Source organism: Amphiura filiformis, chromosome 3 (genome assembly GCF_039555335.1).
Source record: "Amphiura filiformis chromosome 3, Afil_fr2py, whole genome shotgun sequence".
NCBI classification, from domain to species: domain Eukaryota; kingdom Metazoa; phylum Echinodermata; class Ophiuroidea; order Amphilepidida; family Amphiuridae; genus Amphiura; species Amphiura filiformis.
The window spans coordinates 30835402-30858145 of NC_092630.1; the positions used below are offsets into that span (position 1 = coordinate 30835402).

At 35.7% G+C, this 22744-nt stretch overlaps 1 protein-coding gene across 1 annotated transcript in view; it reads left to right on the top strand.

Annotated features, from left to right (window-relative positions):
* LOC140148346 (uncharacterized) overlaps positions 1–22744 on the top strand; it is a 107437-nt gene that overhangs the window by 68148 nt on the left and 16545 nt on the right. Inside the window, 5 exon segments of the mRNA XM_072170270.1 lie at positions 16474–16708; positions 17079–17242; positions 17244–17290; positions 18095–18214; positions 21770–21938. Of these exon segments, the coding sequence (XP_072026371.1) occupies positions 16474–16708; positions 17079–17242; positions 17244–17290; positions 18095–18214; positions 21770–21938 (735 nt within the window).

Genomic DNA, 22744 nt, shown 5'->3' on the forward strand with positions numbered 1-22744 from the left:
ATTAACCTTTTGCCTGTATTTGGTATATATCTTGTTTTGTGTGACTGTTCTACTGAAAATGCAAATGAATAGGATCTAGTATGATAGTTTGAAGTACTCAATTGAATTACTCTGTGAAATTATGCATAGTTCATGAAGTTTCTTTCCCCCTCATGTATTCACAAGTCTAGGCACATTTTGTAGAAGTCCGTTTGCGCAGTTTAGATTTAGTTCTGAAAACTTATTTCAAGGAAGTCATAAATCACATTTATGGTTCCATGGAACTCTTCCTATGTATTTGTGACATGGCTAAAGGCAGAAATAGATTTGGAATTATGTCTCTTTTTGATTGATGTGACTGTTAAAGAACAATTCTTCTGCAGACATCAACTGATATTTCATTGAATTTAATGGACTTAAGTGGTTGTATTTGTATTAAACAAATGTTCTTGGCCAGGGGTTCTTAAGATCAATGTAACATGTTCACCATTCAAGCTCAGCTGGTTTGAACCAAACCTATCAGCAGAGTTGAGTGCTTGTAACCGTGGTGATTTCTCACGTTGCTATCGACAATGACTCCCATGCATCCTGGTGATGGAAACAACAAAGGTTCATGTAAACTAGTCACTTCTCTTACAAACAAACAAATGATAAGCTACATCCTAACTGATGGCAAATCCCTCGCTACTGTCCACTGCAACATCTTTAGATCACTTTGTAGGAAACAAGGAGTTCAGGCTTGGAATCCACCACCAAGATAACAAACTTGATCTGCAGAGAAAAAATAAATACTTGGGTTACTGTTTTGTTTGTGTTTCAAAAAATATATTGGGCCATTGGAATTTGCATTCATTTGTGTGCTAACTGGCATTTGTGTGCCATATGTGATGCCAGAGTGGGTCATAAACAATTTCTTAATGTTTGTCTTACAGTTCTTCCTATCTGCCCCAGAAGCTTAACCTGATCTATCAACATATTGGCAAGAATGCCAGAGATAAATCTTTTGTTCTATTTTCAGTTTGAAAATTTTAAGTAATACGGTATTCAACCTAATTGGGAAATGTAGACATTCATATACAGTGTAGGGCGTATGTAGCACTTGTTCAGTGGGTAGGGGTCCATGACAATACCTCTCTGATATTGCAAAATCCAACAGTCCTAAGCACCTTGTTGGCCACTTCGCGCGCACCCCCCTCAGGAACTTTGTGACCACGTTTCACACACCCCCCCTAAAGGGACTGGAACTAGTTCTAGGCCTATGCTACTATTAAGTCATGACACAAGTCATGATAATCCTATATGCTGGCAGGTTTAGATTGTAGGCCCTAATTTCATTTAGACAGCAATATTAGTTATACAGGGCACCATCAGATAGAGTTTGCCAAAATTATTTTCAGAAATTAGCCTGACCAGAAATAGCAGACACCACCCCCATCCCCATTGTTTGACACTGTCACAATAAAAGTGCATGTAGGCCTATGATAAGTTTTAATTTCTCTGATGTTGGCCTTTCCCATTGCATTCAGATTATTAAAACTTCTTTGCAATTTTCTACACGGACCAATTAGAATCATTCCTTTGAATATGTATTGTTAGATTTTGCTGAATTATGGTATATAAACACACGTGCCTAAATGATCATGGTCTTGTGGCTTACACACACCTACACCACACACACCACACCACCCACCCACCCACCTTAACAAACAAAAAAACTAAGTGGTTATCTGCATGGAATTGAGCAGAAAAGCAATAAAAGGGAAATTGCACAAAAAAAAATAAAAAAATCAGGATGTGCACAGCAAGTAGCATATTGCATAGAATTGCACAGAAAATAATACTGGGGATCAGCTCTGAGAATTTAGTCGCAAATCAAATTTTTGGGAAAAGGACAAACTTGAGAGCTTGTAATGTGATTTTGCATTGTGTACAGCTTTTGTTTCAGAGAGGTTCTAGTAAATATTTTGAACTGTGGAGTAGGCCTTTATCACACAAAATGTTTCAAAATGAATTATGATGAAATTGTTTTGAGGGTAATGTCTACGAAAATGATGAACATTTTGCAAATCCATACAATCAAATCCAAATCAAGGTTGTAAAATTTTCCTGTACGCAAACATTTCTAATGTTACACTGATCATGATACTTCCTAAGACCTGCAGGAAAACAGTCATTACAGTCTGATTGACTTTGAAAAAGGTAAATCATTAAAATCAAATTTGTCAACAAAACAAGCAAATCATACCTGTCCTCATCAATGCTATTTGTCATATGTTAGTTTGGATATCAAACGATCTATTCATTAAAGGCAATATGCACTATGGACCACAATGGCCTCATCCCAATGGCATAGTTCAATAACCTCAATTAAACAATCGTAGTGCAAAATTTGACCTCAAGTTGCAGAGTATGAGTTTTTGTACCCAAATTTTCAAAGGTCATTCAATGAATGTACAAATGTATTGGGGTTGTACTGTGAACTGTGCCCTGATAGATGAGCATGTTGTGGATCCTAGTGATGAGTGCCCATCATATTCGTAGTCATATCATAAATAACTCATTTGGTAGCGCATTCATTCATCTCTGATTATAATGTCAAAGAACTTAACTGTGATTTGAGTATTCAACTTTGCCAAGTTTGATTTTGATTCTGGATAGGGTTTGGAACATGAAATGTGAGGACAAAAACATTACTTAGTATTATCAGATGTGACCAAATTGATTTCTTCTCCCTGGAGAAGCGACGCAATGCCTGTGCTACCTTCCGGAGAGATACCCACCAGTATCTGGGGACAGCTACGCTTACAAAGACAAATTCTGCTGATCGCAATCTCCTGCTTGCTTTGCTTGCTTTCTCCTGCTTCAAGGAAGTGATATAAAAAATGATACACAAGGTATCCATTTAATATTTTTTTCGGTTTTTGCTTTTTGTAAACTTTTCTCGGAGGCTATTGTGGACTGGTGTTTACAGATACTTTTCTGTTTGAACTGATGGGCTAGCGTTTGACGCAGGTTTTGTTTTTCTCATTTGACCAATGATAAGATGTAGTTTTGTTGTCGGTGTTAGAATTGACAATCTGTTATTTTATACTAGGGAAATGTCGTAATCAATTTCACTTAAATCGTAATCGAATTGGTTTGTATTGGAAATGGAAACGGGGCAGGTGGTAATTAATCATTTAAATACAAAAAGTCGTAATTCCAATGATGATTTGGATCGCTATTCATTTTTGAAGTGAATTCAAATTAAAGTCATCATTAATTACAATTGTTTGCTATTGAGTCAACACAGTGTTGAATTAGTGTTTATTATCTAGTGACCCATCATGGCTGTTGCACTTCTGGCTTTCACCAGGCAAACAAATTTGACAGAATCAAATTCAGTATTACTACCATGCTACAGGAATTAATTCCCCAGAACTTCCCAAATATAAAAATTAGTACCAAGATCTAAGATTGAGCTATGTTTCTTTTGGCAGCATAGTAGAATATTATTAATCCCATGATTAATGGTGTATTTTCCTAGAATCTGGTATAGTAGCATGTCATCATCACTCACGTAATGCACTTGGCTGAGCGATGGGGTCCCATTAATATCACATAAAAAGGGAGGGGCACATCATAAATTTTTAGTGGGTATGCCCCCCCCCCTGAATTTTGGGGTGGTAGGTCTTTGGGAGCTGACGGCCTCTACCGGTAAAAGGGGATTTTTTTTGGAGCTGTCAACAAGTAAAAGGGGGTCTTTTGGAAATGCAAGCAGTCAAAATCAGGGGGTCTTTCTTGGATTTCTTGTTGAAAATTGCCTGAAGAAAAACAGAAATGCAGGGAATGAGCAATTGAGATGTCTGAAATGATCAAAATCAAGGTTTTTTGGGGGCTATATTTTGGTCAAATTTAGGGGGGTCTTTGGGAACTGCAAAATCCAAAAAGGTTTGGTCTTTCTGGGGGAAACATACCTATATTGTTATTTGTGTTAAGTGCCCCCGATTAATTCCGATGTGTACTCCTCATTGCTGCCATATATCACATCTGTAATGAAATTCAAAGCAGATTCTCATCACACAGTGAATTTCTGGTCATCGCCAAAAGTTCAAGTTTGTCCAACTTTGTTGTCATATAGCAGCGTTGTACGCCTGTATTTGTAATTGGCTGCTGGGATATCAATGTCGGGTAAACACAGAAGTACAGTGAAGTCGCATTTTCCTAGTGATAGTGATAGGTAGCGATATTGCATGGGTTGTAGGGAACTGAGTCCCCCCCCCCTCGCATTGGGTTTTATGAAATCAAGTTTGGCATGAAACAGGTTTGATTAGGAGTAAAAGGTTGTGAATTATTCACTTCTCCAATATTGTCAATCAAGCAATGTCGTACCACATTTAAAGGCTGTTGCAATACTTTTTTTTTTTTCCAACGTAGCATCACACCATGAAACTGAAAAACACTCCCTCTTTAAAAGCCTGAGTGGAACGTACCAGATACCAGTCAAAACTTTGTGAGTCCCATGCTATCCTTCTCCCACCCCGTCAGCTTAACTTACTCAAGGATGGATACAATTTGGGAGTGTATATTATTCTTGATTTGTTACACATTTTTTTCATGATATGGAGCAAATCAGTGTGTGTTTGTATTATACACTCAGGAGCCCATGTGATGCGGTAGCGTCCATTAAATCTGTCAATAAGTTTGTGCTCAATAAAGGCATTAGATCGTCTGAAATCAATGCTTTGCAAATGAAGTTAAATGCCAAAACAAAACAAAAGGTATATATGCGTGGTTCCGGGATTGTACAATAACAGAAAAAAACTTAATCTCCTGTAACAAATATACAGAAACATCCCAAGTTGTTGAATTAAGAAACCGGCGCTGTATCTCGACGTCTTATTAGGTGGAAAAAAAAGCGACGGCCGAGGAGGGCACATTTCAGGCTAAATTAATTTGTATATCAATCTTTTGCCTGGTTTCTGTTTTCAAGGCATCGCAGCCACGTAGATATTGTTTAGACGCAAACATAGATATAATTCATAGCCGAGGCAGATCAGTTTATGGAGAATATGAATCGGAATGGAGGAAATTAAAGCATCCAAACCTATCCAGTATCAAAACTCATAACTTAAGCACAAAGAGCTAGACTGCCAGTGGCAAATAAACACACAATGGGGATATATTACGGGGATTGTTGACAGTGCTGCGGAGAAACTGTTACATTGTATTATTGCAAGATAGAGAAATGGCTGCCAAAGCCAATGTCTGTTTTCCTGTCCTATTAAGAGGTCTTTATGGCCACCTGCTTGAGAAAACAATATCCAATATTGAAATGTTGATCTTAATATCAGATTGGTTGATAAATAAGTTGCATTGGAACAATTGCATCTTATCTCTTTTTTTTTTTTTTTGCCTTCCAGTTAGACTCCGGCGCAATATGTTATGTGCAGTGGAACCATCTTGCGGTCTTTATACTCTCGAGTCTGCTATTGAGAGCCTAGAGGGATAAAATGCGCATCAGCCACTGACATCTTTTTTTTATTCAATATTTATATAACTGTCCAAGTGTTCTGGACATTGGTCTCTTTCGCATGTACTGCTTGCTATTTTATATATAATACACATTGGATGTGCTTGGATTTAGAAGTGGTCTGGGGTGGAGACTGCAGGCTATTTGATTGGGAGGTATGCGGGAATATATAGTTTGACTAAACAGTTGTTTTCTTTATATGTGCTCCAGAAAGAAAATCTAATTTGGTAAAGTTAAGCTCAAAGTTTATACTGATGAATAACATTAGGGATAGGTATTTTCTTGTTTAGTAGAGAGCTAATTTTGTACTTGTGTCGTGTGCAATTTAATATGAAACGATGGATAGATGGGTGGAATGAAATTCAAGTCCTGTTTGTTTGCATGAAAAACTTCCAGGTTGGGAACTTATTATACATGACCGAAAAAGTATGTTTAATCAAAGGTGTAAAATAGTACTAGCAAGTTGTACAAAAGGTAGATGACCAGTAGCGAATATAGTAGTGCTTCCCGTGCGCACCTCCTCAAATCGGGCAAAATCGGCCTGTTTAGCCCATTTTAGCCTCTCTACCCTCTAAAAAGGTTAATTTTTCTCAAATCCTTCATTTGCCAATGATGCCATTAGGAAGTCATACAATATGTAATTTCCAGATACACCCCACTAGCAAGCTTTCTCTATTTCCAACGAAAACCTTGATGTGAATTGTCCATTTTAGTCTTTCGTCAGAGTCTAACCACAGAGCAATTCATCTGTAGTTAGCTAATGTGTCAGTTGTATTGCACCGCACGCAAGTCAAGTGCAAGCCGCTCAAAAAAAAATTCACACTTCATCCCATCCGAGGCCAGACGAAAGTTGAAACTGTAGGTGTTTCAAGTGTTGATTCAAGCTTCCATAACGATAACTTTGATAATAGATATGACTTAGTTTGATCCTGATGGCTTGGTTGTTACAGAGCATTGACAACTGCCGAAAGGAATGCCAGTGTCTGTGTCGCTATTGGGTTCGCTCCATCGGTGTGTTTAGTTGCGCAGACCAATCAGGGTTGATTAATGTGATATCCTTGCTGAAATACAAAAACTGTTATGGTTCATCAATTAATGAATGTTTGCTTTTAAAAGATTTAATTGTCACTTAGGTGTTCATTGGACAGATATCACAAGAATTTAGAAGGAAAAAAATTGAAGCTTAGCATTTCCACTATCTGTTCATCGACTAGAAATCTCCACACTAGTTGTCATGTTCAACAACGTTCGTTGCTAGTTGAGCAAGCATAGCATGCAATCATTAATGTTACAAGTACATAGGTATGAGTGTTGTAGCGTGTGTTTTCCACTTTCCCCCGCTTTAAACGTCATCATGATTAGAGTTACGCGTGCCGAGACAGGTGAAATCGTTATATAAGGGGATTTCCCTGTATAATGCAGACAGGTATTATGAAATGAATAAAAGTCTCATCTATGTGACCTTGGGTCCAGAGACATAGCCAATATAAATCCATATGATAATTTGTGACTAGATATAGATATCACCTGTTTTATCAAAATTTGTAGTCTATTTCCATTTTAAAGAAAAAATACCTTGTTTATGAAGCATTAGAGGAAGTGGTCAGTAGAAATAGTGTAGTTTGTGTGCCTATACACTCAAATAATTTTCTTATTTTTTAAAAATATTTTGTGGTTTATGCAGACTACATATCTTTGAGATTTTTTTCATTTAATGCCAAATAAACCATGCATATATATATTAACCTGTGAAGTGCCCTTATGCGACCATATAACAAAAATGGCTTTGCACATTAAAAAAAAACACAGGACAATTTATAGTTGAATGCAATTATGCAATATGCAGTGATCATGGAAGATCAGAGGGTCTCAAACAGTTGTCTAGGTGATTATGGACAGCAAAAAGTTTTTGTATGCTGTTAATTTTTTTTTACCTTATGTGTCACTTGCAAATCCGATGTCCGAATCAACTGAAATTGTGGAAATAAATTTTTTTCGTTGAAATCTACTGTCTGTTCAATTAGCTTAGATTCTTGAATTTTTAAGATATTTGAAAAATTGAAAATTGTGGTCAAAGTCATCAAAGAAAAGTGTTAGCACAGCCTTAGACCTAACATGATTTATACTTTTCAAATTCTAAAGTTCAGTTTAGAACCTCATTTCTTTTCAATTTTGGTCATTTCCCGCGATATTTTTGTAAAAAGCAGAGAACGTCGGGTACCATAAACTTTTTGAATCAATCCATTTAGAGCAATGGGGACGAATGTCATAATGCGCTGAGATAGTATTTATTCGACCATCCGTATCAGGAAGTATTGTCCATCAAAATAGCTATATATTTGCCAGTATGCATAATTTGTGTTGAAACCCTACTGTTGAAACATTACGTTATTATTTATGAACTAAGCTGTTCTAAAATATGCCCAGCTTATATATATAAATACATTCCTTGTGTATTTATTTATTTATTTATTTATTTATTTATTTATTTATTTATTTATTTATTTATTTATTTATTTATTTATTTATTTATTTATTTATTTATTTATTTATTTATTTATTTATTTATTTATTTATTTATTTATTTTAATTGGTCTGAGAAGGTATAGGCCTATAGGCCTACTATAAAATTACACATTTATTTTCAATTTGTTATTCGGTTTTTTTGTATGAGAAGGACATTTGGAAACAAAAGAATTTTTGCATCAGAAAATATTATTTAAAACAATCAGGTTACAGAAAACAATTCTTGTAAAGTCACTGTATCTGAAAATGTCAAGTTTAAAGCTGATATTCTTGGGAAGGAATGATGGTATTAAACAAAACTCAAGTTACATTGTAAACCAGTTGAAATAAGAACGAAATCCATAATTTTAATGTCATTGTTTAGGAAAAAATAATGCTCAGAATAATGTTATGCATAAAACGTAATCGCGCCATAATTGTAGTTTCGTGTAACAAAAACTGGTGGACCCTCATCACCTATAGAACCTATCCAATAACCGGAACGATATAACAATTGGAATGGCAGGACAGATTGGTGGACAGATTGTTTTGCCAAATTGGATAGGGTCTATGCCCTAAGTTGAGAATGGACCGTCCCACTCGATTTGTAAAAAGGTCGCGAACCCTTATGGTGGACCCAAGTAACTGCCTAAGATGAGGCAAAATTGAAAAGAAATGGGGTTTTAAATTGAACTTTGGAATTTGAAAAGTATAAACCACGTTAGGTCTAAGGCTGTGCTAACACTTTTCTTTGATGACTTTGGCCACAATTATTTATTTTTTTAAATATCTTAAAAATTCAAGAATCTAAGCTAATTGAACAGACAGTAGTTGAATCATACCATAAAAAGAAGATGCTAAATGTAGAATCACAAAATTCCGAAATAAAGTGACATTCGCCTGCAAATGCCATGCTGCCTTGTCCGTCATTGATTTCACAACATTTGATCGTTTTTTTTTAAATTTGTGTACAATAGTATGTACACATCAATCACATAATTTTATGGTTTACTGTAGTACTGGCTTGGATCCTCAGACCAACTGACCCCTTAAAACGGCCATATTTAAGGTTAAAAAACTTTTAAACCCGGAGCTTCCGGGGGCTCCGCTTCCTGGACCCTTGGAGGTTTAAAAAATAGTGAAACCAATACATCAATTTATTATGATTTTGGTCGCTACCGCGTATAATCCTTTTTAAATGGTTTTTTTTTGCTCTTCACTTTTTCAAACCATCTAAAAAATAGGCTCAACCTTTTTGGGCGCAGTCATTTGGGGGAACAGGATTGTGTGCCCCCTCAGTCAAAACATCCTGCACACACCACTGATGCCCTCAAATAGCCCGCGCTGAGCCACTCAAGCCTACCATGTGAACTAATTAGGCATCTCAGAGGGTATCAGATGTAAAAGAGGATTGATACGGGTTCTATAAAGGAGATTCCAATGCTTGGTGTCTGGCAGCATACATGAATGGGAATTGAACCAGTCAGATAATATGTAAAGTTACATAATTCTTCCTTTTATTTCTATTGCCAGTTTGAGGCTCGACTTGCTTATGTTGCAACCTGGTAATGGGCAAATTGAGCTGCATTTGTAAACGATGCTAAATGTTTTATGGATTGGTGAGATTCAGTGATGTGCAATGATAGTATGTAATATTACATTTTATGAATATGTATATTACATCTGCCAATGTAAATGAATTTTAATGTAAAAATTGCATGACTGATTTAATAGTTGTAACCGCTGTTACCACTTTCATTACCACTAGTCATTTTCAGTCATCAAGTAACATATTTTATTTTGAAAGATTAGGTGTAAAAGTAGGGAGGGGCTGCAACCGTAGCAGATTTTAATAGTATTTTCTTTTTTGATCAAAAAATAATCCTGTCTCACAATAACCAATGATCAGTTTGTAAATTAATGTTCTGTACATAATCTTAAAAATACAATAGAAAAATATCATTTCTGAACACAACTTGTCATCTTCTATCGCAAGAATAAAATCTGAAGAAAACTATAGATCGGATGGATAACCTTTCGAGTTAGAGTGAAGCCTAGCGTAATTGTGTAAATCTCATCAATTATTGACTAACAGCCAGTCGTTGTAGGAAAACTAGTCTGTTGTATCAAACTCATTGAGCTTGAAATTGTTTGCCAATGTAGAATATTATTTGATTGTTATCAAATGTAAGTTGGCATGCCAACAGACGAAAGAAACATGGATTAATGTCCTTACAATTGTGAGAGTTGCTAGAGAAATGATGCGAGTACATTGTGCTATGTGTCATTATCAACAATGCACAATCTTTTTATTGGAGTTCTTGCTAATTTACCGCACACAATTTTGTCTCATTTCAAATCTGTTGCCTAATACACCTAGTGTATGTATCGCATGGCAGACACAACATTGGATATATTTAACGATAAAATTGTATATGCTGTTAATAAAAAGTGCCAACATTTGTTAATGACCTTTATATCTTTTTGCATAGGATCCTCATCAATGTTTGCAGCCGGTAGAAAAATGTGTGAAGCAATTTTCATCTTGTCGCGATACGAGATGTAATTAAAATGTTGTTTAGTATGTAGAATCACTGATGCGTGAGTTTCATGAGGGAATGTTGCCGTGCAGCTGTTTTCAGAATGATCTTCTAATAACGTTTCATGCAATTTATATTTATTTGTAAAAAAATCATGAATTATTAGTTATTTTTATGATACTGCTTTACTATTTTATGATACTTTTATGTGATAAAACTTGCATGTTGTGTACTGCTCTTATGGTGATGTACACCTTAACATTGAATATTAATTGACAAAGCACAAATTAAAAATGAGGTAAAAACCCTAAAAACAGCAACATAATATGGTATATCACAACATAGAAATTGTACATCTAGATCTACTATTTCCATGATCACAAGGATCAAAATTAATATCATGTATACATTGTAGGCTGTAGCCTAATGGGACACACTTATTCTTAACCAAAATTAACCTTAATGTACAATGAACTGCCAGTAGACAGAAAAATGATCAATGAGAGGAACACTTTTCAGAACAAAATAAACTATAGTTGAAACAAGATTGGTGCAAATAATGATTGCAAAAAGAATTCTTATTGAGTTACCTGTTGGGCACCACTATATTGGTTTGATCTTGGGATCCACTGTTGATGCTGGCATCGATTATCAACTAATAAAGAAGTTTAAAACGTTGTATTAGTTTAAACGTTACACACAAAAAAATGTTTGAATAATTAACAACAGCCAATTGAAATACTAGCGATCGACCAAGCTTTCATCGGCGACAATCCCTAGATCAAACCAACTTAGGATGTAGCGCTTTTGTTTGGAACATAAGAGCAGAGTGCTTAAATCGTTTCTCTTACCGTAGTTAACATGGGAATGGCTGATCTGTTTGCGAAGAACAGTATTTTAATAAGAGCTACTACTATATACACCTATATGTACGTACATGGCTTGGCCTACCACAGGGTTCCCAGCCATCCAGGGAAATCTGGGAAAATGAAATCCCTTAGGGAAAACTCAGGGAATTCAGAGAAAAACAGCCCAAATCGGGGAAAACTCGGGGAATTTGATTTGCCAAGTGGGCAATTTTAAGTGTGTTATAAAATGTGTAGACATCAGACCTGATTAAGATCAAATATTAAAAAGGAACACAAAATTCCGCTATCCATTTTGCTTATATTAGGGAGGACTAACATTTGTTTTGGCTGTAGTTTGATATAACTTGCAATGAAATGGGCTGATGGTTGCCAAGGTAGCATTGTAAAATTGTAAAACAGCAAAACAATGAAAACATAAGGACTGGTAGAAATCTGCCTTAATCCTAAAAACATACATACACAAAAAACTTTGTGACATAGTCATTTCATTTGATGCCATTACAAATAGTGCATCAGAAATAAATGTGATTATGGTCCACTTTTTGTGACAGTTTTGTTTTGTTCTTACTATTATTTTCTAAACAATAATATAAAAGTAAATCCTGCATATTCTTTTCAAGATTTTATCAGCATGAAAATGTCTGTTCAAACAGGAATTCCTGTTTTTTCATTGCCGAAATTTCCATGTTTTTAGTTAAAACTGTTTAACCTGTTTTGCTGCATTTTTGCCCGGTTTTATGCACTTTTATCACAATTTTCAGAATTTTTTCCTCTTTTTTTAATTGAAATTTTTCCTTACACCTGTTTTATAGTTAATCATAATTAGACATTGAGAAATGATTTTCAAAGATATGTGGAAGAAGAAAGGTGAGACCATAAACCACAGAGAGAAGCTTTCCACCTCCAGTTGCTCTAATATTCTAACATCCTGAAGTTTAACTCACCAAGGCTATCCCCCTACTCTGCCTGCATGACAACTACACATAGTTTTCTAGTCATATATGAATAGCAACACGCAAACAACACACAAATTTTAATATAAATGTATGTTTTCCATGTATCGACTTCCAAAATAATTGAATCGCTAGCCATTTGATGCAAAGGGCTTAGCGTGAATGAATGGCTAAAGCCCCACAAATTGAAGGATGCATTAGGTTATAATAGCGCTAAATTTGTATGTCCTGGGAAAAATGTCAATATTTATGCGGTTAGGAAACATGTTTGGTGTTTATTTGTGCATCTTTGTGATGCTGTGGATGGCAGCTAGGTTATTGCCCCATCAGTCCATGGCTGAGCCGAACGGAGACATGCCGCCAACAACAGAGAATATATCATGAAGGAGAAGATAAATATCTTGATAAACATCAATAATCCATTTTCCCATTTGCCCGCAGCCAGGTTATGGGGTAAGCGATACGAGTGAATAGGAATACCCGTCCGCTGGGGCCTCACGCAAAGTGGTCGAGCCATTTTGTATCCGTTGAATGTTACTCATAAAGCCAAAAGTGGCATTTTCTTTCAAAATAACAAGGCTGGCGCTGTGGGCAGATTTTTATTTTCTAGCTTGATCGGTTCCCAATTCAAGCAAATAGGCAAGATTATGCATACATCATATAGACCCTTTTTTGATTAAATGTCAGGCCTTGGGTAAAAGAGTGAAGTGTTATCAAAACGTTACTGATGAGTTGCATCTTTTATAAGCAATACTTTCTTTTCATAAGCTTGTTTTTATGATTGTCAGCCAAAACAATTTAGCTTTGGACTGCAGCAGCTTTGTAAGCGGGTAATTTCACATCGCGCACTCGACGACTGATGGCATTATCTTTATCAGAAAGCATAGCTATTATCAATCTCGGACTATTGGTCATACAGACAGAAGTGGAGAAAAAAAGAAACAGGTTTTAATATTTCCCCAACACCTGAATCGATGATGATAGATTTGAAGTGATTGGCAACATTTATTCACAGAATTGACGAAATGATGTCAGTTATAAGGCCCTAAGGACGTGAAAGAATCGCAATCTATTAGCGGAGTGAGGGAGCCAAATAATTTGAGCTTATACAAGATGATGTGTGTTGATGTTTCTATTGTAGTAATGGATGTAGTTATGCATAAAAGCCTTTCTTTTTCGAATTCATCATCTTCTATTCAGCTATTCTGTCGACTAAAAATTGATTTGTGTATAAAAACAGACACAAGTGTTTATTTTTTCTCCTGTTTGTGAAAAGTATCTAAATTACCACTTAAAGACAACAGCATGCATATTTACTCTTAAGTGAACACGCACTTTACCTCAGAAGTCCCAATGTGTAGCACATTTGATGACTCATTCTGAATGGCTTGCCATGTTGAGTTGGAAGTAAGAGAGAAAAAGCACAAAAAAAAAGCATTGCCCAAATATATGAATGAATAATAAATAAATAAACAAAGTTGTGACCGCATTTTGGTGCATGATTTTTTTTTTCTACCGCTCATGCGAAGATGTTGATGACGCATCTTTTGTTGTATATTAGCAACTATCAGTGGTGGTTGGAATTTGAAACAGCAGATAGCTCTTGGCAGGTAGCATCGTAATAGAGTTCCTAATATCTAACATATGGGATGTTCCGCAGCTACGTTATGAATCACGGCACCAAATGATACTTCCATCCAACTTCATTGTGATTAATACGGGGCTCAAATACGACTATGACGGTACCGCGTTTGGGATGGTTTACGCATCTTATGTTGTTGGAAACTGTGAGTGTAATCTGTGTGGCATTTGTTTGTTAATTTGGTGGTTAGACCAAAATTTAAGTAGTGGAATTAAAATGTTCTTTTGAAATTGTTACTTTTTGATCTACTCCAAGTAATGTCATATTTCTGCAATTGTTATGCATCATCCGTCGCATCGGAATCATCCGTATATCATCTTCGCTCGAATTCATCATCATTGTTAAGATGATATATTACCTTTCTATCAAAAGTACTTGCGTTGAATACACAATTTTATTTGTTCATTTTGTTCAAACTAAATTACAGCATTTGACTTTTTCCCAGGCAAATTGTTCAAATGAATGATTTAAAGAATTATTGAGTTTAATTATTTATAAGTTAAGTATACAGGTGACTAAGACCTTTTTTCCGCTTGATTGAAAAACAATTTGATTGAAAAACAATGATGCAATTGTTTTTCATTTGTTTGATCTGTCTGTGCTTCCTGATATTGTATATTGACTTGTTTTTCTTTGCTTGAATAAGAAGACGGGACTTCATGAAATTAAAAATTGTTTATCGTTTGTTTAATTCGAGGAAACTTGGTCCTCTCTACTTAAATTTTGTTTTATCAATGGCAAAATTAATATTTGTTGATCTTTTCGAGCTGTATTTCAATTATTTGGGACATGTTGACTTCCTGCTTTGCTAAAAAACAGTTAAATAGAAGTAATATTTGTTTATCATTAACTTGTTTTTATTCTGCAAGTCATTAGTCTGATTAAACTGTGCATTAAAGTTCAACCTTGCATATGCATGATATGTATTTCACTTCTAAACAAGCTAGTTGTTTGTGTGTGGTTGTTTTTGTTTGCATAATTGTGTTTAGTTAGTTTGGGTTTACTCTTAAGAGTGTTTTTTTTCCAACTCCTGATCTTAATGGTTTTCCACAGCAACAGTTTTGATAATAAAAAGATGCATACAATTACAGATATTTACAATGCAGATTTTAATAAACAATATTAGTGATAGAGGATGAGGAGGATAGGAGAAGTGCCCTTAAATGCCCTTATAAATTTAAGTATTGTCAAAATAATTCATCTGATTGTGATGTGGGATGTGTGAAGACTGTACTTTATTATGGTTTTAATAATACATTATGTACTTCACTGTTTATTGACTTTGTTTTAAGATTTCCATAATACGTCTTGAGTTGTCAGATTTATTATTATTGTGTTGAAAACTTGTGTGCATCAACAAACAGCGATGAAGGCATATGTAAACAGCAAATGTGTGTATTTTGCAATATAACACAATTTGAGAAGACTAAATAACTTGGAGAAACTAGCGGTTTATAATATCGAATCTTTTCCTAGAAAATTGAAAGAAATTGTGGTCACAAATTAGAACTTATGTAGAATTGGAACATATAAGTTAGTGTAATATTGTGAATTTTCACATCTGATACATCTACCAGGGTACTCTTTAAAGTTGCCAAACTGCAGTTGCGTAGCCAGGACTTTCTTTAAAGGGGGAAAGGGAGGGGGGAAGCAACCTTCAAGGGAGCAAAATTTGATGAAAAATGTTTAAAATAGGCTAAAAAGTGGCCAGCATCCCACTTGGGAAGGGGGAGGGCACAACTTCTCACAGGGGGGAAGCTGCTCCTTGTATCCTGGCTACACCACTGCCAAAATACAATACTGCTTAGCATCATTAAGGTGCTAATTCACTGCTGATCAGCAAGAGTGAGCTTCTTGGAGAAATTGAAAGTCCTCCCCCTGTGGAAATTTACACAAAATTACAAAAAATGATATTCTTACTAGTGCTAAAAACAGTAAAATACAGGGGAAAAACACAACATACTGGCGTCAAATTTAAAAAAAATTCAAACAAAAGTCATTGTTCAGAAAATGCTATTTTGAATCGAGTAACATACACCAACCACATTCTTGAAAACTCCTTCCAAATATATCTTAACATCTAGGCTTGCTTTCAGTTCATTCCGCTATTGTTTTTCAATAACGGGCTAGTGCACTGTAATCAAGGTTCATCCCCCATATGGTTTCAACTGTTGAATTTTTATTATGTCTATATCAATATAATAATAATAATAATGTTGTTCAGCTCTGTGCTATTAAACAAGAGCATGAGATGCAACACATGATGAGTCAATGAACATAAACAGAATAATATCTCTGTCTGGGATATGAAAACACCTGGTCATATTATGTAAAATTTAAGCATTATTATTTTATATGACTATGATAATGATTGCAAATATGATGTTTTAATAGTAGTTCTGTACTATTAATTATGGAGACAACCAAGATGCAGCAACCTTCAATCTTTTCCTTTTCTTTTTATCTCACCCAGAAATTGCAGGAACAGGCCCAGTTGCTGCAGCATATGCAGGCTGCGGCAGCGGCAGCTGCAGAAGGGGCAGCAGGGAAGTCAGCGGCCAGTAAGTTACAGCATCAGCAACAGCAGCTTCATGCATTAGCTTTACAGCAAGCACACCTTGTACAGACTCTCCAGGCCCAACAGCAAGCTGCTCTTGCTGCTGGCCAACTCATAGTGCAACAAGCTGGAATTCCACATATGCTGCAAGGTAACTAAATCTCTCTTTAATATGACTTATAGTCTTTTATTTGTCCCTACAAACATGCCCAAATCACTTAATATTGATAGTAAATCCTTAATAAACTTAACCACTTCCCTGATTTAACTTATTTTATGGGCCTAGTCTATTATTTGTCCCTATAATTTTATGTGTGTAAAACACTACTAATTTCATTATTGTATAGATTCAATTGAATCAATCAATCAATCGAGTCAGTCAATCTATCAATCGAATTAATCAACCGATCAATCAGTTGAATCAATCCAATAAATCAATCACCGAATCAATTTCTTGTGAAATTGATGGAATTTGAATTTTCCCATAATTCTTAACATTTGAACCCATTTCTATTATACAGGAAGTATGAGTCCGTCTGAAGTACAAGCCTTATGGAAAGAGGTGTCGGCCAGCAGTGGAGTGGGTGAGGATGGCAAACCAGCCTCTACAACCAGCACCTCTACCTGTGTCAGTTCAGTCGTTGGCAGTCATGCCCGGCCTATTATGAATGGGGTACCAGAGGGCGCTTCGATTACCTCCGTCAGGATTTCTGGTGGCACCGCACGGCATCCTGTAAGCCATTCCAATTGTTTATTGCTTTGTTTTGTTTTCTGTCAGGCCTCCGTGCTTGTTTGTTTATAGTTGCTGAGAATGTGATGGAAAGCTTGTTTATATTTAGCTTTTGGTGACCAGTGTACTTGTTTATATCTTCCTGCCTGTCTGTGTATGTTGTTCAAGTTTATTGGCCTTTAAGAGTTAACACTCTCTGTGCCATGTTCAAGGTGACTGCTATGCTATCTTGCCAGATAGTGTCAGATTTGTCTGTCATTATCTTGAACCTACCCACACGCATACAAATGATGACAATAATTAAGGTTCCCTTTATATATTATTATATTACATTAAACCCCCTGAGCACTACCTGCCGATCTAACATTGCCTCTGATTGGTTAATTTCATAATATTTTCACTTTAATCACCAATTAGAATGGAGGTTTGCAAATAATTCACCCCAATTTTTTGTGTGATGAAATTATTCTAACAATGTTGCTGATTGGGCCAATTGATAATGAAAACTTCTTTTTAGCCAATCGGCAGGTAGTTCTCATGGGGTTGTTAGGTGCATTATACAATTTGTAGTAGACCAATTTGAAATCAATGTATGACATGTAAAATACAAATTCCTTGGCAACATTTTGCCTACAACATATTGCCCTTTGACCTTTTCACTCTCATAAATATGATTTATAAAACGTGACTTATTTTCAAGATTTTGTTAAAAATGAATCAGTAATTGAATGCATATTATTTTAAAGCTCATAAGTCTAAATTCTTTTGAATTTTGTGTATTTTGTTTACCTCATTTTTCTATGGCAGCATGCCGGGTGAAGCTGAAAGTGCAATGTCTTCGCCTAACACCCATCCACTCTATGCCCACGGCATGTGTAAATGGCCTGGGTGCGAGACTGTCTGCGACGACTTCCCAGCCTTCCTAAAGTAAGTTGTGACTTCACTTTGAAAGCTTACTTCAACCTTTCACAAATAAGAGGAAAACCATCCAAATCCCTAGGAATATTTATGTATCTATTTACTACTCCTATGATATTTAGCAAGGAAGTTTTCTTGTTTTTTGGGGCTTTATTTTCCCTGCACATCAAAGTAACCTGATCTTGCAGTATGAGATGTAATAATAATTGCCAATACCTCCTAAACAAAAAGAATAGTGTAGACTTTTGATTTAAAACATCTCCACAAAATAACTACTCTCTTGCGATTTTTTTTGTACTTGTCGTGAAAAAAAAAAACCCACTGCATTTCAGTAGGAAGATGGTTATACCTAATCCATTTTTGTCTTTGTTGTAAATGTGAAAATGATGCGATGATTGAGAGATGTTTGTTTTAACCTCGCGTATGCTGATAGAGGAGCCATTATGTTGTATTCTTTAGCTGTAGGCTTCTTAAATCATGATTTGTCATCAATCGAGGGAAGATAATAGAGCACTGATAATTTGCCATTAAAAATTGAATAAAATACTTGAGCGCTGGTTTAGAGCCGTATTTAAAGGTGGACTTGGAAGCAGTCGCGGGATAATAACCGAAAACCTTGCCTGATTAAGATGGATTTCGGTGGTGACTCGTGTATTATTTATATCAAATTATTTGTTGTTGCAGAGCGAAAACGAAATGTTTGATAAATGAAGTGAGGAAATTATTTGTTCTGGAGATAAGCCTATTCTGTTACATTTGATACTCTGCAAAGTTATTATAGGTGAACAACAACAGGGAACATGCGATACAAACAGGAAGACGGGGCAATAGTCGTACGGATTATGTCTGTCTTAGGCAAAATGTTGTTAGCTAGCTAGCCACATGAAAAAAAATGATCAATAAAAACGATGCTTCTCTTCCTTAGCTATATTTGTTTGAAAAGACAAGAAATACACAAGGAAATGTGATTCGTGCTGCAATGAGTCAGACGGCAAAGTGTGGTAGCGTGTCATATAGTATTTATCTTGGAAGATGTGTTGTGCAGCAGGGGGACTCCAGCCATGTGCGAGCATTGACTAGTTTTACAAATGTATCAATTTGAAGACAACGATACTCGGTTAAAAGGGTGTGAATATGCATGAGATGCTAAATATTCCGCTATAAAATCACTCCCGAGAATGATTTGATTGATTTCCTCGTTCTTAATCTATAATAGAAATAAAATCTAACAGAAAACTGATTTTTTAAATCAAATTTGGTTCACCTATAGCTGCTGAACCAGCTCTTGTTGTTAACCCTATGAGAACTACCTGCCGATTGGCCAAAAAGAAGTTTTCACTATCAATTTGACCAATCAGCAACATTGTTAGAATAATTTCACCACACAAAAAAATTGGGGTGAACTATTTTCAAATCTCCATTCTGATTGGTGATTTAAGAAGTTTTCACTATCAATTTGACCAATCAGCAACATTATTAGAATAATTTCACCACGCAAAAAAATTGGGGTGAACTATTTTCAAATCTCCATTCTGATTGGTGATTTAAGTGAAGATATCATGTAACTGACCAATCGGAGGCAATGTTAGATCGGCAGGTAGTGCTCAGGGGGTTAATCAGCCTGTGAAGACACAAGTATTTGTAAAGTTTTTTTGACTGTTTGAAGTGGTCATTTCGAGAGCGCAATTGCCCCGGCTGAGGGCCAGGGGTTACACAATTCCACGATGGTCCGAACTATCCTACGATGACCTTTGAAGTTGTTCTGAAGTGGCTTGACGAGAACGTATCTGTAACTTCAGGCAATACTAGCTGCCTGCCACACTTAATGGATGGATTTAAATCGTCAATAATAAATTCATTGCTGATATTGCGAGCCGCATGTTGTCTCCTTATTTGTCATTTATATGCTAATGAGATTTGAAAAAAAAAAAAAAAAAAATGGAAAGTGATGAAAGCGATACAGTTCTGAAGTTGGGCACTTGTGGTGAAAAACTCCTAAATGCCATCCATAAATAATAACAGCGATGTGTTATTATTGCTTGGTAATCTGTTTGGAGAGGGTCACTATCATGAAAACTTTATGATTTTTTAAAAGCAGATCACAAAATATCTTTGTATATTGCATAGATAAGGGGGCTTAATGAAGGATAATACACGATTCTTAGAGCTGTTAATATGACTATATATTTTGAGTGCAGGGTTTACCTTTTAAGGACTATGTTGGCAACAAACCGATGTCTTTGAATAATTACGCGTGATTGCGGGATGTGGGGGAAAACAGTGAGATAACAGTAGTTTGTTATTGCAGCTAAGTGGATATTAATATACGCATCTTGAAATGTATATGCTATCATCTGCATTTTTAAAATCTCATTTGCATTTCTCTTGTTTTCTTGAAAGTAAATGACTATTTTCAAATTGTTTTTTAATTGCAAAATTTGATCGTTAATAGCTTTGCGGATTTGAATTTCTTAGTAGCGTTGAGTAAGAGAAACAATTATTGCTCAATTGCGAGCCACTTTGGATTAATCGGGCCTGTTGAAGTTAACTTAAAGTATATACAAGAGGGTTCATTCTGTCTCATTATTTTGCACTCCATTAAAAATTGTCTACCAAAAGAAAAAAATTACTATTTTAACAAGTTATAATTGAAAAAAAAATCCCTATATAGTATTCATAGTACACCAAATTACGGTTTCATACATTATAACGGTGTTATTTCATGATTGAAGCACATTGTTTTTTCTACATGCAAATATTGTCACCAGCTTAATAACTTAATTATAACAATTTTGTGCATGAGAGTCCCACAATTTTTTATTTAATAAAGGCGACAACGCTGCGCATATTCATTCATTGATTAATCCTTAACCAAAACAAAACCATGTTTTCTCACATATCATCCAAAAGAAACAAAATTCACTCAAAAAAAGTGTTGTAGCAACACTAGCGTTTGTATTCTCAACCAAATCTCACAGTTTTGGTAGCGTGCTGTTGGTGATGGTGTTGACAAGGGGGTGGAGTAAGGCGGGATCCCATCTAACTTGGGGGAATCGTGTTTTCACTGATTGGTTTTAGTTTAAAAAAGACCAAAGTGATAGAAAGAAAGAAATATTTGATGATTCATATCATTACAGTGAGTAAACAATGAAATTTCACATTTCTGAACTTGAAACACCTACATTGTATCGATGAAAACATGAAATAAGAAACTGTTCTCATTTCAAGATGTTATAGATATAATCGGCAAGTATTTATCATTTATAAGCATTATGTCTGCTAAGAATATTTTTTTTCTATTTTGTTGTTAATTTTTCATTTTATCTTATCATAGAAAGCCAAGCAGTACCTACCCTCTTGTATCTCGCACAATCCTGTTCTCAAAGGATTACGAGTGTTTAAATTTGAAGGATTTAGTCCAGTTATCGTACACATTTATGAAAGCTTCAAAAGGATTTAAGACGCAAGCTAAGGATGCCATTAAAGATTAAGCGTGTTTCTAATGATGGAGTTCAAATCCCTGTGGACTTATTTTGTTTATGTCTTTTTCATGTTGCAACACAGACATTTGAGTACAGAGCACGCGCTAGATGACCGAAGCACAGCCCAGGCACGAGTCCAAATGCAAGTCGTTAACCAGCTGGAGCTGCAATTGACCAAAGAAAGAGAAAGATTAGCTGCAATGATGGCACACCTACATATGAAGCCTATGGAACCAAAACGCGAATCACCAGTAAGAATATACACCCTTTCTTTCTTACATTTGAAGAAATTGTCCTTTCTTCCTTCCTTTTCTTCTTTCTTCCTTCCTTTTCTTCTTTCTTCCTTTTCTTCTTTCTTTCTTTCTTTCTTTCTTTCTTTCTCTTTCTTTCTTTCTTTTACTTTCTTTTATCTTTTTTTTTTCTTTCCTTTTTATTTTTCTCTTCTCTTCTTCTCTTCTTCTCTTCTTCTTCTCTTTCTTCTCTTCTCTTCTCTCTCTTCTCTTCTCTCTCTTCTCTTCTCTTCCCTTTCTTCCTCCTCTTCTCTTCTCTTCTCTTCCTCTCTCTTCTCTCTCTTCTCTTCTCTTCCTCCTCTTCCTCCCCTCCCTCCTCTCTCTCTCCTCTCCTCTCCCTCCTCCTCCTCTCCTCTCCTCTCCTCTCCTCTCCTCTCTCTCTCTCTCCTCTCTCTCTCCTCTCCTCTCCTCTCTCTTTCCCTTTGTCTCTTTCTTTTTCTTTCTCTCTTTCCCTCTTTCTTTCTCTTCCTTTCTCCTTCACCTTGTGTGTTGTCTGTGATGTATTTTATTGTCTGTGAAGTTACGTAAATGCCACTTTAGCAAACAACCTTCTTGACATCATTATTTAATCCTCCTACATATTGTGCACAAAATCTTTCACTTCAACCCAATTTTGCATTTTAATACTAAGATAATTTCCATCCAACAACAACATTTTCCAGCCAGTTTACATTGGAAGGAATAATATAATTGCTGTAGTTGTTATATAAATGGATTGTATGGCCGATTGATTTACTTGCCATTCCTACTCCAAGCCAATCTGTGTG